General features: G+C 54.3%; 1 protein-coding gene and 1 long non-coding RNA gene across 2 annotated transcripts; both read right to left on the bottom strand.

The window, feature by feature from the left end:
• Nucleotides 1–467: 467 nt before the first annotated feature.
• LOC100842226 (1-aminocyclopropane-1-carboxylate oxidase homolog 1) lies at nucleotides 468–2126 on the bottom strand. The gene is made up of 2 exons (XM_003566702.4): nucleotides 1233–2126; nucleotides 468–930 (listed from the first exon to the last, which is right to left on the bottom strand). Exons 1-2 carry the CDS (start codon nucleotides 2070–2072, stop codon nucleotides 670–672), a joined length of 1101 nt encoding a protein of 366 aa, XP_003566750.1. The 5' UTR covers nucleotides 2073–2126; the 3' UTR covers nucleotides 468–669.
• A 3859-nt stretch (nucleotides 2127–5985) lies between these two features.
• Nucleotides 5986–9669, bottom strand: LOC112271107. The gene is made up of 2 exons (XR_002963980.1): nucleotides 9380–9669; nucleotides 5986–6563 (listed from the first exon to the last, which is right to left on the bottom strand). It is a non-coding gene; the product is annotated as an uncharacterized LOC112271107 (long non-coding RNA).
• Nucleotides 9670–14820: the final 5151 nt, after the last annotated feature.

The following is a 14820-nucleotide window of genomic DNA, read 5'->3' on the forward strand; positions in this document are numbered from 1 at the left end:
AAAACCACCTAGTTCCCCCCTATTTATACCCCATGAGCCCCCTATGGAGCCTCGGGTTTTGATTAGATAAAGTTTAGCTTTTGCTACTTTCGTGTAATCGCGTGTCGGTTATACCACCTGTTTTACCGTCATCAAAACTCCAACTATATTGAGTATGCAGATTCGTGAACCTTCGTATCTCCTATTCGCAATTTCAGATTGATTTTCACCTTGTTCTTGCTTGTTCTTCGATTGCTTTGAGGAACAAAGACCTTCGTGGTCAGATTGATCGTGGTCCCGCGGGATCAATAACCTTCTGAAGTTGGTGTATCGATCGCTAAGACGCTGCCTCCTAGGCTATAGTCGGATCGTCAACGTCACCCCCTACTAAATCGATAATTAGGTATCTCATCGAAAGCTCGGAACACCCTCGAGGCTAACAGAGAGAGAGAGCCGCGAACTAACAACTAGTGCAGATAGCCAGCACCAAGAAACACATGCATTCTTGGAGTGGTTAGCCAAAATATAGATTTTCTTCCCACAAATAATTAACCGTACTGATTTTCTTTAAAGCACCAAATTTGCAATTGTAACGAGAGACAACAAATCGTCGTGTTGAGAAATCATGCTTACTTCTGCATCATCAATTGTGATCGTGTTGATGAGAAACCTTTAATCTGATCAAATCATTCATTCATGTGCAATCCTGAATCGGTCGATGGACGACACACCATGGCCGATATCTTTACGAGACTTCATGAACTCCGTCAGGGTAAAAGCCCGGTAACGTTGCGGGCTTCCTGTCGTCACGAGCTCCGGGAGAGGCCCAAGCAAGTCGGAGTCGCCACGCTTGGCAGGATTGAAGAAGAGGGCAATGGACACCCTGGCATCTTGACTAGACTTGATTGCCACCCTGTGCTCCACGCTTGTGTACTCATCGTTCGAAACCACCTGTAAATTATCGTGGAAGCAGGTAGCTCTTCATTATTTCATTTGTAGTAGCTTGTAAGAAGCAGTTCGATTGACATCAAAAAAATAGATTTGACATCATCATTGTGGCTGACTTTTGTTGAGTTGCAGACTTTGCAGGGATAACATAATGTAATTGGTATCATCGACTCATCATTGTGGCTGACTTTTTTCGAGTTGCAGGTATAACATAATCCAATGGGATTGGTGCTCAGCGTTGATGGACAATCTATTTAATTCCCGGAAAAAAAAAAGACAATCTATTACTTAATTTTTTTTCGTACCTTGAGCACGTCACCGATGTTGACGAGGAGCGCGCCGGGCACGGGCGGCACGTCGGCCCACCGCCCGTCGCGGAGACGCACCTGGAGCCCCCCGACGGCGTCCTGTGCCAGCACGGTGAAGAGGCTGGGGTCCGTGTGCTCTATGCCGCCCGTCACCCGGGAGGGCTCCGGGCACGGCGGGTAGTAGTGGCACGCCATCATCCAGCCCTCCACCCCCATCGCGCTCTCCACCCGCCCCGCGCCGACGCCCAGCGCCTCCGACAGCAGCCCGGCCACCTCCTTCCCGAACCCCGCCATCACCTTCTGGTACTCTTCCAGCGCGTCCCGGCAAGACGCGGGGAGCTTGCCGAGCTCAGGCGCCGGCGGCGGGCCGAAGCGAGCTTGCAGCGTGTCGCGCCATGGGAGGATGGCGATTTCGTTGATGTTCGTGCCAGCGGCAGGATGGATGGGGATGGTGGAGTAGGTGACGCTTCCGACCGGCGTGGGTGAGTAGAAGGCCGAGCGGGTGGCGAGCGGCTGCTCATGGAAGGCGCGGACGGCTGAGACCGCGGAGCCGACGGCGGCATCGACGCCGTGGTTGGTGACGAGGAAGAAGCCGCAGGAGCGTGCGGCGGCGCGGACGAGCGGCATGGTCGCGGAGTGCGGCAGAGCGAGGTCAACGGTTGGGATGGCGAACGTCGTCTGCTCAACGGGCGGTTGGCAGGAATCGATGGGCATGAGGAAGAGCGGCGGCACGGAGGCCACGCCGGACTCGACGAGGCCACGGACGCCCGCTCGGGAAGCCTGGAACGCGGCCAGCGCGGCCGCGGCGTCGTAGCCGTCGTCTGCGCCGCCGCCCATCTTCTTTCGCTATATTGCTATAACGAATGGGTCGACTGTTGTGTCAAGTGGAGATTAGTTGGGTTTCCGGACATTATGAACCCGCGAGAACGTGCCATGCTTAGGCCTTACACGGTGGGTGAAGCAAACTCCAAAAGTTTACACAGGTGCTTGTTTTGTCATTTGGCTACATGGCATGCACCACCTCTATTTCCTACTGGGACCCACATTGCTGAAAAGTAACAGTTAATTTTATACACTCTTTCTTCGTTTTCATCCCAATGACATGTGAGCCCCCCCATTTCACGAGTTTGAATCGGTTCATATACATCAATCATTTTTGCACCTAAACTACTGTTTTTGCCTATTCTGTCAATTGGAAAAAAAATTCAGACCAAAATCAATTTGTTACCAGTGTTACTTTACCAACATTGTTTCATTCAAAATACTACAACCTTACGCCGTTACCATACCCATATATATAAGACTATATATATATATATATATATATAAGACTATGTATATATATATATCTATATATATACACACACATATATATACACACATATATACACATATATATACACACATACACAAATATATATACACACACATACACACACACAGATATATAGGTCGATGGGTACGCAATATCGATTACAAAATAAGAATAAAAATAGAGATATGTAGCAACATATACATATGCAGAGATAAATAACGGATAACATTATGCAGCGTCGTCGCCGTCGCCGTCGTTGGGGCCGAAGATGGCGTCGCGCTCCGCCCGAATTTCCCGGACGTTCTTCCTCCCCCGCTCCTCGAGAAGGTTGCTCCTCTCTGAGTTTAGCGTCGTGAGCTCAAACTCGTACCGCTCCCTCGCCTCCGCCGCCTCCCGGCCGCACTCGTTGGCGAAACCTTCCGCCACAGAAGCCACCTTCGCGGCAGCCATGTGCCGCCGGTCCGCTTCCCGCACACACTGCTGGAGGGTGTGCAGGAGCTCGGCGTGGCGCCGATTGATCTCGCACTCGGCCTCCTCCTCGTCCTCGTCCTCGTCCTCGTCCTCGTCCTCGTTGAGGGGGAGTCGGCTGCAGGACGAGCACGGGACGTCCACATCGATGCGGGCACGCTTTGGCGGCGGCGAGCGGCAGCGTCCATGCTCAATGCATGAGACAATGCCGCAGGCGCATGTCGGTGGGTGCTAGACGGCAGAGTGGGGGGCAGCTCACGCCCATGGCCGCCGCCAGCCGAGCTCTCGGTACCGTCTACTAGCTCCTTGTCCTTGGCCATGGTGGAGAGAAGCGGTAGAGCTCGAGAGAGAGCGAGAGGAAGAATGTAGATGAGATCAGATGAGACGAGAGAATTGGTTTACTGGGCACGCACATAAGTAGTAATGGGGAGAGGAAGCCGACAGGACCGAGAGAGTAGGGGGGAGAGGAAACCAACGGGACGATCTCACAGTTATTGAGAGTGAGTGGGAAACGTGCTGGGATCGCTCTCACTGGGCCGCGCCGCCGCACACGCCTGCTATTGCCGCCAGTTCGCTCCAACTTCCCATGTACGTCAGTTTCCCATGCATTTCAAACTGCGCTGGCGACCGCATTCAAAGCCCACCAATCACCGAAAAACCACTCCCCTTGCCCTGTCACCATCGCTATTTAACACGGCACCATGGCTCTGCTTCTTCTACACAGCTCTCCATTCTTCTCCTTCTTCTACACAGCTCTCCACTTCACTTCTTCAACCCGCCGCCCAACGCCCCCACTGACGACAAGCAATGGTGTTCGAAGGCCTCACCTTCAACCCGCCACCCCTCACTGACGAGGCATTGTTCCCACCTGGCGTGCGTGTGGAGCGGACGCTCCAGGTGTGGGCGATGTCATGCAGCCGGAGCTCGATGGCGCTGGCCAGGAACTTCCTCAACACCGGCTTCAATCACTTGGAGGCCGGTGGCCCTCCAATGTACCGCGTAGAGAGGCTCCGCGAGCACAGCGTCAAAACCACCCTCCTGGTGCACCTCACCAACAGCCATGATGCCGATTACCTCCTTGGCCGCGTGTACTGGTGTGGATGCGAGTTCATCGCATTCACGCTGTACAACGTGTACACCAACACTACGACCCCGTTTCCCCACGCCGGCGAGATGCACGGCCTCCCGTACATGGAGGAGGCGGAGGTGCCTGTGGAGGTGGCTGTCGAGGAGCCTGCGCCGCTTGTGGAGGAATCTGAAGACGTAGCCGAGGAGTGAGCGATCGATCGGCTTTTTTTTTCAAAATTAATGTCGTTAATGTAAGTCCTTGTTGGAATATATGAACTAGGTTCTTTCTTCCATGGATGTGTTGTGCTGTGTCCGCGGCATGAGCGCGCGACAGCGGCGCATCCTAGCGTCCGTCGCGCCGACCGAGAGCATCCTAGCGTCCACGTCCTAGCGGCGCATCCTTGCGTCCACGTCTCCGTCCTGGTCCTTGTCCTCGTGCTTGCGCCGATCCCCACTCCGCAGCAGCCGTCGTCGCGGTGGCCAGAGTCAAGCTCGCTGAAGCCCGGCCCGGCGCTCAGTCAGCAGCGCGCATTGGTCCCACCTGTCAGGCTTATACCCGGTCCCACCCGTTAGCAGCTAACGGCTTGACCGAGTTGACCGTGAGGAGGTGCTCTGTGATGGGAAAAGTGAGCATTTGCGCAAAAGGAGGAGGGTAGAAGTGAGCAGTGTTCTAAGGCCTGGGCAAAACTGAGTAGAACTAAGGAACCGAGGGCATGGAAGTAAAAAACCCTATACGATGTCCTTTGTTGTAGCACAACCAGCATAAGCATAAAAAGTGCGAAGGAAGAATTGTTGAACATCGTCTGCACGGTCATGACTCGTGTACGCTTGTCTCCTCTTGATATTAACTATAGCAAATTTGCCCGTGTGTTGCAACAGAAGAAACAAAGTTATTGACTGCTTCCTCCTACATTGTAATTCTGATCTTTCATGTAAGTCAGCCAAGAGTTTATTGTCAACATGTTAGGCCGAAATTAGTTTGTCCATAGATGATTATGATAAGAGTTCTATCTTGATTTTTTATGTTGCCCCCTTCAATGGGGATTGCATTGGTACATGCATATCTCAATAACAAACCGTTAGAAATTATTTAGGGTTAAAACTTAAACAGGATTAGGATACATAATCCTAGACTTAGATTAGCAGATCTCTTGAGTTTACCTTAATTAGTAGAGGAGAAAGTCATTATGTTTTAGGTGCGAAAACCCATGTCTACATGGAGCAGGCCCTGACGCAGAGAGTCCGGGAAGGTTTATCCCGTAGTTGTACGGTTGTCGCCGGCGTCCTCCTGGCAGCGGCGATTTCGTCCTTGGTCAATCTGCTTGTGATGGCGATGACCCCCCTTAGGACTCGGTCACGTGACCCTTGCTAATATCATCCCAACACAAACTGCTAAAGATCTCAGTTCACGATTTGACCCATCATTTGAAGCAACTGCACTAGTGCAGACATAATTGCTGGTTTTGTGTCAAACGAGAAATGCAATAGTGGTGTCAAGTGTACACCTTTTTTTCTAGGAAGCGCTAATGGTTCGACGGCTCATTTATTGCTGTTTTTTTACTTTCTTTTTCACATTTATTTTGTACTCCTGATTTTTTTTTAAAGTAGAAAAGACACAATTATTTGAAGAGTTGGGAAACATCATGACTCCGGCGGTAAAAAAAAAAGTGAAACTTCCGGAAAAAAAAAGGGGGGGGGGGGGAATGATGGCTTGTTCCGTGACTTTGAAGAATCCTGAATCGAAGTTGGAAAAAGAAGAATCGTAAACGAAAGTGACGTGCGTACGATGAGTTTCGTACTTCGTATGATGGTCCTATTCTTTGCCGATCCTTCTTAGCCCAGACCCGCAAGCGATTTAACCCACATCCAAGCTTTGCTATGAAAGAAGTAGCTGTTATATATGGTTAACATTTTTTCCTCGACAAATCTGAGTGAGTAAATTACACAAAGACACATATCTAGCGGCTCTTGTAACAAAAAAACCACGAATCCAAAGGCTTTTAACTGATACCCACTAATTATAAGCTAACGAGTAACAAAAAATCCGAAAGTGACCGGTTTGCCCAAGTTAATCGTCCGTGACCCACATGCCATACAAAGGAGCTTAATTTCTGGATCAAGCGCAAGCGCAAGGGAAACATACAAAGGAGCTTAATTTCTGGATCAAGCGCAAGGGAAACGGCTTGAGCCGAGATACGAGCCGAGCCGGCTTAGGCTATCCCCTTCCTAGCCAAAAGATCCGCATAGCCGGCGGTGGTTGAGCGCCACACGGGCCAGTGGGGCGCGGCCGTGGGCGACAGAGATGGGGGAGGGAGGGGAGAGGGATTTGCGGTGTGCGGGGACATCAGGGTGGCGGCGCGGCAGTTCGTGGTGGGTGGCTTCTTCCCGTCGGGGCGGAGCTTCGTGGGGAGGATGGGCAGCAGCCGGCGAGGTCGTTGAGGAAGGAGGGTACCCGCCTAGCACCGGGCGTCCTCCGCCTACGAGGAGTGTGAACAACCCACTAGATGAATTGCTCAACCAGGTTCAGATTACAACTCAAACTCAATGGAGTATAGGAATTACAGAAGTTTCATGGAAGAAGAGGAGGAACACGAGGGAGAAGAAACAGTATCGCACGCCAAGCCAGCCTCGGCCGAAGCCGCCCCTTCCGTCCAGTTCCAAACCACCCCTCTGTGTTGCCTTCTTCCTTCTATTTGTACCAGCGCTAGCGGGGGCCCAAGCCCCAAGATGGCAGCCCACTGTCCGGCCCATGATTCATATGAGGTTGCTGACAATCCTCCCTCCTTAAATTTCGGCTTGCCCTCAAGCCGATGTCGTGGTGAACCGCCGGGATCCCAAGGTGCATGAAGCTTGGAGAACTGAAGAATTGCCGTGTTTTGCTTCTCGAGATGATATCCACAAGTAATACGACACCTCCTAGCTTGGCAGACGAATTGCGCGCACCTGTTGCTAATATCAGAGATCACCCTGGTCGACCATGCAATCTGCCAAAGGAATTGCTCAGAGCCACGTACAGAATACTGTTCTGTAGGATAATACTGAACCCCACTCTCCAGTAGTACAAGACTGAATAACCATGCGATTATCCATTGCATAACTTCAGAACCACAGTGAATAGCAAAACCATGGAGGCATGAGCTCTGTAGCAACCTTTGGTCCACACGTAGGATTTCACAATTCCATGAGCTCTCAGGTGGTTTGGCAAGACAAGCATCAGGAGAGAACTGAAACCAACTCACCATTAGCGGAAGACTGAATAACCATGCAATCTTCCATTGCATAAGCTCAGAATCACCTTGAGTAGTATGTCCCGTGAAGCAGGAGTTAACCACGGATTGCAAGAAGCTATCAAACACCATCAAATTCATTGATGCCATAGAATCAGATACAACAGTTGCTTGAAGTAGAGTGACCGTGCCCATTGAACAATGGTAATGCAAACCACCACCAGGATCAATATAGTACAACATTGCAGTCAAGACTGCCATGAATATTTGTTGTCCCCTGCAGTAAAACTTGCTGGACCAACATCTCTCATGCAAACCACCTAGAATCTGCAGTATGATAATTCTGTTCCCAATTCTTCCCCAAAGCATCAGCCACTTGCAACAATTATCAGGAATAGCACAAGATTGTTCTGAGATCTGACAAGGAGAATAGAGTAGCATAGAACAGCATAGAGATTTATCATTAGCACTCACCATCTCTAGTGCAAAAGAAGTCCCAATATCCAAGAAGAGATGCTGATGGAAGAGCCAAGAATTCTTCCATTGCATCAGCTCTGTATCCATCACAACAACCAATGTAATAATGCATTCATCATAATAGGCCTCCTTTTTCTGTACATTAGCATCAGCATCATGGCACTTCATAGTGATGTACATGTTCACTGGAACACATATACTAGCACCCAAGTAGGACTCCAATTGAAGAAAATTCCCATGTGTGAGCATTGGCACAACCACGACACTGGTGGGCCATCGATTTGGACAGACCACAAAAGAAGACCATGACTTCAGAGCAAATAATGCCACCATGAATTCCTGTAATTTCCCAATCTGAAGACAACAAGTAGACTCTGTGTCGAGCAAATTGCTCTGCATTTGAGACACATCTGTAGGCAATAATAAACCTGTGATCATGCCACTAAACTTCGCCCGATCAGATGGATTCCACTGCCATAAGACCATTTGCACAGAGTTCCTGTCCACAGTTCCTAATTTCTCACGGCAGCCAGGCTCAAGCTTAGTGACCTTAATGCTACCACTGAGGACGAACAGATGGGGCACAATGACCTTCTCGACACCAGCACGCCCCAAAACTGCAGCAACAGGCGACATAAGACTGAAGTTGGAGTAGGAGCAATACATATCCAGTTCAGAAGCTGGCGTCGCCACACTTGTATTGCCGTTGGAGCTTTCCGTCGAACACCTCATCGGCATCGGCGTCTCAGACTCATGGACGAGCAACGATGGCATCATGGGTGTCGACGGAGCCTCCACCAGTACTGGAATAGGCAGTAGTGTCGCCCCGACCTGATCAGTGTTAGCGCCAGCGCGCAATTTTCCGACGAGGGCGATGTCCTCGCACGGAGCAGCAGTAGTTGCGGAATCATCCTCATGCACACCCTTCCGCTCGAATGTCTGCTCCATGGCTAGGACCTCCGACGTGATGCAGGAGTCAAGAGCCGTAGATTCCACACCATGGCTCTCAGCCGTAGTCAAGAGCACGTTCCTGGAGGCGGCCACCTCGTACCGGCACTCGGCCACGGCCAAAGCGGCAGCCCACTCCTCATATGGTGTGTCGTCGTAGAAGTACGCGCGCGTCAACTCGTCGTCGTCGGCTGGCGTCGTGATGGTGGTGTAGATCGGTGGAACGAGGTCGACGGTGAGGAAGCAGCAACCAGCATAGATAGCCTGCCCGTCCAAAGCATCACGAACTCGGGCCACCTCCCGCCGATAATTGCACTGGACGTACGCCTCCACGCCGTACATCTCGTCAACCATGCGCTCGAACAAACCGAGAGTTCCTTCAGCACCAGATTGACGAAACAACTGGCAAAGCTCCTCGAAGGTCACTGGATGGTTCACTTGGCTCATCCTGACATGAAGAAGACCTTCACGACATGAGAGTTTGTGGCTCGGCATTTCGTCGAACAGGTGGTGGGTGGGTGGGGAATTTTTGTGGTATTTGAAGGATCTATGGCTCTGATACCAGATGTGAACAACCCTCTAGATGAATTGCTCAACCAGGTTCAGATTACAACTCAAACTCAATGGAGTATAGGAATTACAGAAGTTTCATGGAAGAAGAGGAGGAACACGAGGGAGAAGAAACAGTATCGCCGCCAAGCCAGCCTCGGCCGAAGCCGCCCCTTCCGTCCAGTTCCAAGCCACCCCTCTGTGTTGCCTTCTTCCTTCTATTTGTACCAGCGCCAGCGGGGGCCCAAGCCCCAAGACGGCAGCCCACTGTCCGGCCCATGATTCATATGAGGTTGCTGACGAGGAGGGTGGCGCCGACGGCGAGGCGGATGGCCGAGGGCCACGAGACCAAGTGATTGAACATCGGCTCGCGGTGCGTCTGGACGCCTGCCCTGTCAAGCAGAAAGTTCGGCGGCAAGCACAAGAACGTAAAGATTTCATCAAGCAGGAGGTGGACAAGCTCAAAACTGCCGGGGCTATCAGGGAAGTTCTGTACCCCACTTGGTTAGCTAACCCTATAGTAGTACCTAAAACGGGGAACAAGTTTCGCATGTGCGTAGATTTTACTGATCTCAATCGTGCATGTCCCAAGGATCCCTTCCCTGTACCCCGCATCGATCAAATAGTTGATTCTACCGCTGGCTGTGACTTGCTGAGTTTTCTAGATGCTTTTTCCAGCTACCATCAAATTAAGATGGCGGTCGAAGACGAGGAAAAACAGCGTTCATCACCCCGGTTGGCTCAACGCGGGCTTAACGTTTTAGCGCGCGCTGCGCGAATGTTTGGGACCCCAGCTAGGCCGCAACGCGGAGGGCTACATGGACGACATCGTCATCAAATCGAAGCGCGGGGACTCACTGATTGATGACCTGCGGGAAATGTTTGATGACCTCCGCAGGATCAAGCTCAAGTTGAACCCCGAGAAGTGCACCTTCGGTGTGGACTCGGGTCAGCTTCTGGGTTTTTTGGTTTCACACAGGGGGATACAAGCCAACCCAAGCAAGATAGAAGCCATCGAGAAGATGGAGGCTCCCCGCAAGGTGAAGGATGTCCAGCGCCTCAACGGCTGCATTGCCGCGTTGGGCCGCTTCATCTCAAGGCTAGGCGAACGCGCCCTGCCTTTCTTCTAGGTAATGAAGAAGAAGGGTCCGGTTGACTGGAGTCCTGAGGCCGAAGCGGCATTCTGGGAACTCAAACAGTACCTGAGGTCGTCGCCCGTCCTCGTCGCCCCCAAGCTGGGCGAGCCGCTGCTACTCTACCTAGCAGCGACTGACCAGGTGGTCAGCTTGGTGCTGGTTGCCAAGAGGGAGGAAGATGTTCCAGGGACTGAGGCTGCGGGGCAGGGGGCTGAGCGGCCCCCAGCAACCGCCTCGGACCCAGGGACCACCCCCGAGCCGGCAGCTCCTGCACCGCGTAAGCGAATAGTGCAGCACCTGGTGTACTTCGTCAGCACGGTGCTGTGCGACGCGGGGACGAGGTACCCGCAAGTGCAGAAGCTCCTCTTGGGGATTCTCCTTGTGTTCCGCAAGCTGCGCCATTACTTCCAGGCGCACCGTGTCACGGTGGTGTCGGGGTTTTGCCTTGAGCGAGCGCTCACCAACCGTGAAGCCACCGGGAGGGTGGCCGAATGGAGGATGGAGCTGTCGGAGTTTGACCTCCACTTCACCAACTCCAAGAGCATCAAGAGTGCGGCTCTAGTGGACTTCGTCGCTGAATGGACGTCGACGAACGCTGAAGAGGAGGAGCCGGGGACCAGCCCGCCCAGCAAGCTGGACGAAGGCCACTGGGTCCTCTACTTCGACGGCGTGTTCAGTCTCCAAGGAGCTGGCGCCGAGGTCGTCATCGAGTCACCGACAGGAGACCAGTTGAGGTTCGCTGTTCAACTCAATTTCCCGAACTCCACCAACAACACGGCGGAGTACGAGGGCTTGCTTGCCGGGTTACGGGCAGCAATCGCCCTCGACATCAAGCGCCTGATTGTTCGCGGAGACTCCCAGCTCGTGATCAACCAGGTGAACAAGGACTACGACTGCCCGCAGATGGCGCCGTACGTGGAGGAAATCCGCAAGCTAGAACGCAAGTTCAAGGGTTTGCGATTCGAGCACGTCAAGCGGTAGGACAACTTCGCTGCTGACGAACTGGCCAAGATGGCAGCAGAGCGCCGGAAACCCCCGGCGGGGGTGTTCTGCCAGAAGCAAGCGGCTCCTTCAGTCGCCCTCGAGCCGGTCGCCGGGGACGCCCCTCCGGCCACCGAAGGAACCCCCGCAACAGCAGGGATCCATGCCGCTGACATAGCGGCATGCGTAGGTAGGGAGACCCCTCCCTGGGCGATGGAAATCGCCCGCTACTTGAAGGAGGGAGCCCTCCCGGAGGATGATGCCGCCGCAGAACGAGTGCCCCGGCAAGCCAAGATGTACGCCGTGGTGGACGGGAGCCTCTACCGCAGGCGTGCAAATGGAGTCAAGCTCATCTGTGTGCCGCAAGACGAAGGGCGCGCGCTGCTGGAAGAGATACACCAAGGCACATGCTCCCACCATGTGGCCTCTCGTGCGCTAGCCGGCAAGGCGTTTCGGCACGGTTTTTACTGGCCCACGGCCCTGGCCGATGCGGAGCAGCTGGTGAAGACGTGCGAAGCATGCTAGTTCCACTCGAAGAAGAGCAACCAGCCGGCGCAGGCCCTACACGTCATCCCTTCCTCGTGGCCGTTCGTGGTCTGGGGGCTCGATATCGTCGGTAAGCTACCGAGAGCAGTTGGTGGGTACGAATATTTGTTCATGGCCATCGACAAGTTCTCCAAGTGGGTGGAAGTGGAACCAGTGCGGAAGGTGACCGCCCAGGCGGCCATCAAGTTCTTCAAAAGCATTGTGTGCCGGTTTGGTGTGCCTAACGGCATCATCACCGACAACGGCATGCAATTCACGAGCGCAGTGTTCCAGGCCTACTGCGAGGACATGGGCACCAAGTTGCACTTCGCGTCTGTTGCTCATCCGAGGAGGAACAGGCAGGCGGAGCGTGCCAACGCAGAAGTGCTGCGAGGGCTCAAGACGAGAACCTTTGACAAGCTCAAAGGCCACCGGAAACACTGGGTTGAAGAACTTCAGCCCGTGCTGTGGTCAATCAGGACCACACCTAGTCGGGCAAGTCGGGCAACGGGCGAAACTCCTTTCGCCCTTGTCTACGGGGCAGAGGCGGTGCTGCCCCTTGAGCTCAAGCACGGATCTCTCCGAGTACGCGCGTATGGCAACACCAGCCAACACGAGCAAAGTGTGGACGATCTAAACTTCATCGAAGAGCTTCGATGCCGGGCTGCTGTGCGAGCCGCGCGCTACCAGCAGGGAGTCCGTCGTTATCACGACATACGAGTCCGTCCCCGGGGGCTCGAGAACGGAGACCTTGTCCTGCGCCGGATACAAGGAACGAAGGCCGGGAACAAGTTGACTCCAAAATGGGAGGGCCCCTTCTGGGTAGTGCAGATGACCAGACCGGGGGCTGTCCGGCTGGAAACCAAAGATGGCTTGATGGTGCCAAATAGCTGGAATATTGAGCACTTGCACAAGTTCTACCCGTGAAGCGGCGGAGCCCGACCCTCAGGTGATGCCGCCGATGCATACCTCTCGAACTAGTGTAGCCGGGCAGCCCCCGTGTGTAAAGCACTAGTTATTGTGAATAAAGATAAGTGTTTCTTTCCTGAACTTCAAAGTTGACTCGTTTATTTGTGTGTTTCCCCCATCTTCTGTCTCCTGCTTTTGGTGCACGGAAGTGTCTTTCCATACTTGGTTGTGAGCAGGGGGCTGCTGGAGCCTCGAAAACAAAGACCCCGTTGCCGGATCGCTCCGACACGGGACATGCAGTTGCCGGGTTTCCCGCGACGTGCATCACGGGACGTGCAGTTGTCGGGTTCCCCGCCACGTGCATCACGGGACGTGTAGTTGCCGGGTCCCCGCAACGTGCACCCCACAGCCATTGTGGCTGGGAAATAGAATGCTCACATCCAACTTTGGCATCAACCCTTCCGTGCCCGGGGGCAGGGAGGCAGGAGATTACTCGTGTTGCTTTCTGTATTTTCGTGAATTTCGAAAAAAAAAATTGCAGCACCTCAGGCCTGCTAAGAATCTAATCTGCAGGAAAAGGTGGAATCTTGCGCACTGTAATACCCGTGGGCTGCCCACGGGTCACGGCATGTAGTAGTGCCTGGTGGTGCGGGACGACCGCGCCACGAGGAACTTACCGCACTCCGAGGCTCTTGACTCAGGAGGGGGCCGCCACGCGTGCCACAGCAACTTGGCATGCAAAGTGGCGAAGACTGCACCAAACTTCAAGGGGAGGGATGCCACGAGTGCTGCGCTGATCCGTCGCGCGCGGTGGCAAGCCCTTCCCCCGCACCTATGAAAAGCGCGCCCCAGCCATGGAACGGCTCAGAGCGAATCCAAGAAAGGGGCTGTTGAGGCGGGCGGTGCCGTGGAGGCGCGATGGTAGTGCATGCCATCAGCGCCTAGCGCCGACGGGTGCACTGCCATCACGCCCTTGCCGCATCACCCCATCGAGCCCACTCCGAGGGGCGTCGCAGAGACACGGTGGAAGTGCATGCCATCAGCGCTCCGCACCGACGGGTGCACTGCCACCGTGCGCTTGCCGCGCCTCCTCTAGCGAGCGGGTCCTGGGCGAGGGCTGCCGCGGAGGCACTATGGTGGTGCATTCCGGCGCTCGGCGCTGACGGGTGCACTTCCGCATGCCCCTGCCGCATCAGCCCAGACGACATCTCCGCAAGGAGCAGGGGTTGCCACGGAGACACTATGGTAGTGCATGCCATCGGTGCCCTGCGCCGACGGGTGCACTACCATAGTGTCCCTGCCGCCTCCACATGCACCATCACAGCGCCCTGGTGACGACCCTCGAGCAGTTTTGCTCCCAAGCAGCGAGGGATGCTGCGGGGACGTCGTGGCATTCTTACCGCCCGTGCTCCGCGGTGGTGGCGAGGAAGCCACAATATCCCTGTTGCAGCCCTCAGGCAGATCCCCTCCCAGCAGCAAAGGCTGCTGTGGGGACACCGTGGCGTCCTCGCCGCCCGCGTTCAGCAGCGGTGCCAAGGAAGTCATGGCGTCCCTGCCGCCTTCCTCGGAACGAGCTCTTCCGGAGGCAAGGGTTGCCGTGGCGGCGCAGCGGTAGCATCGTGGTCAGCGCTTGACGCTGGCGACGATCCTGCCGAAGCTTCCCCACCGCATCCCTCTGCCAGGCATCTGCAAAGGCGGCGAACCAGGAGGACACCTCCGACGAACGCTTCGAGCGTAAGACTGAACGAAAAGCTAAGTGCTGACACCTAAATGGCAAACCCACTAAGAACTGAACGTAATTGAATGCTGGTTCGCTAAGTGTGGCCCCAGAACCCGCGCGTGGCCGAAGTGTTAGAAGGACGCTTGCGGGGGGAGTGCGCTCCCCGTGTGGCTCCCGGGTCCGTCCCGGGAGGGCATGGCTTGGAGTAGTTACCCCGCAAGTGGAGTGGCTCGCCGCTACCGCTTGGCCTTAGGTTGGCACC

The sequence above is a fragment of the Brachypodium distachyon genome, chromosome 2, assembly GCF_000005505.3.
Source record: "Brachypodium distachyon strain Bd21 chromosome 2, Brachypodium_distachyon_v3.0, whole genome shotgun sequence".
Taxonomy (NCBI): Eukaryota; Viridiplantae; Streptophyta; class Magnoliopsida; order Poales; family Poaceae; genus Brachypodium; species Brachypodium distachyon.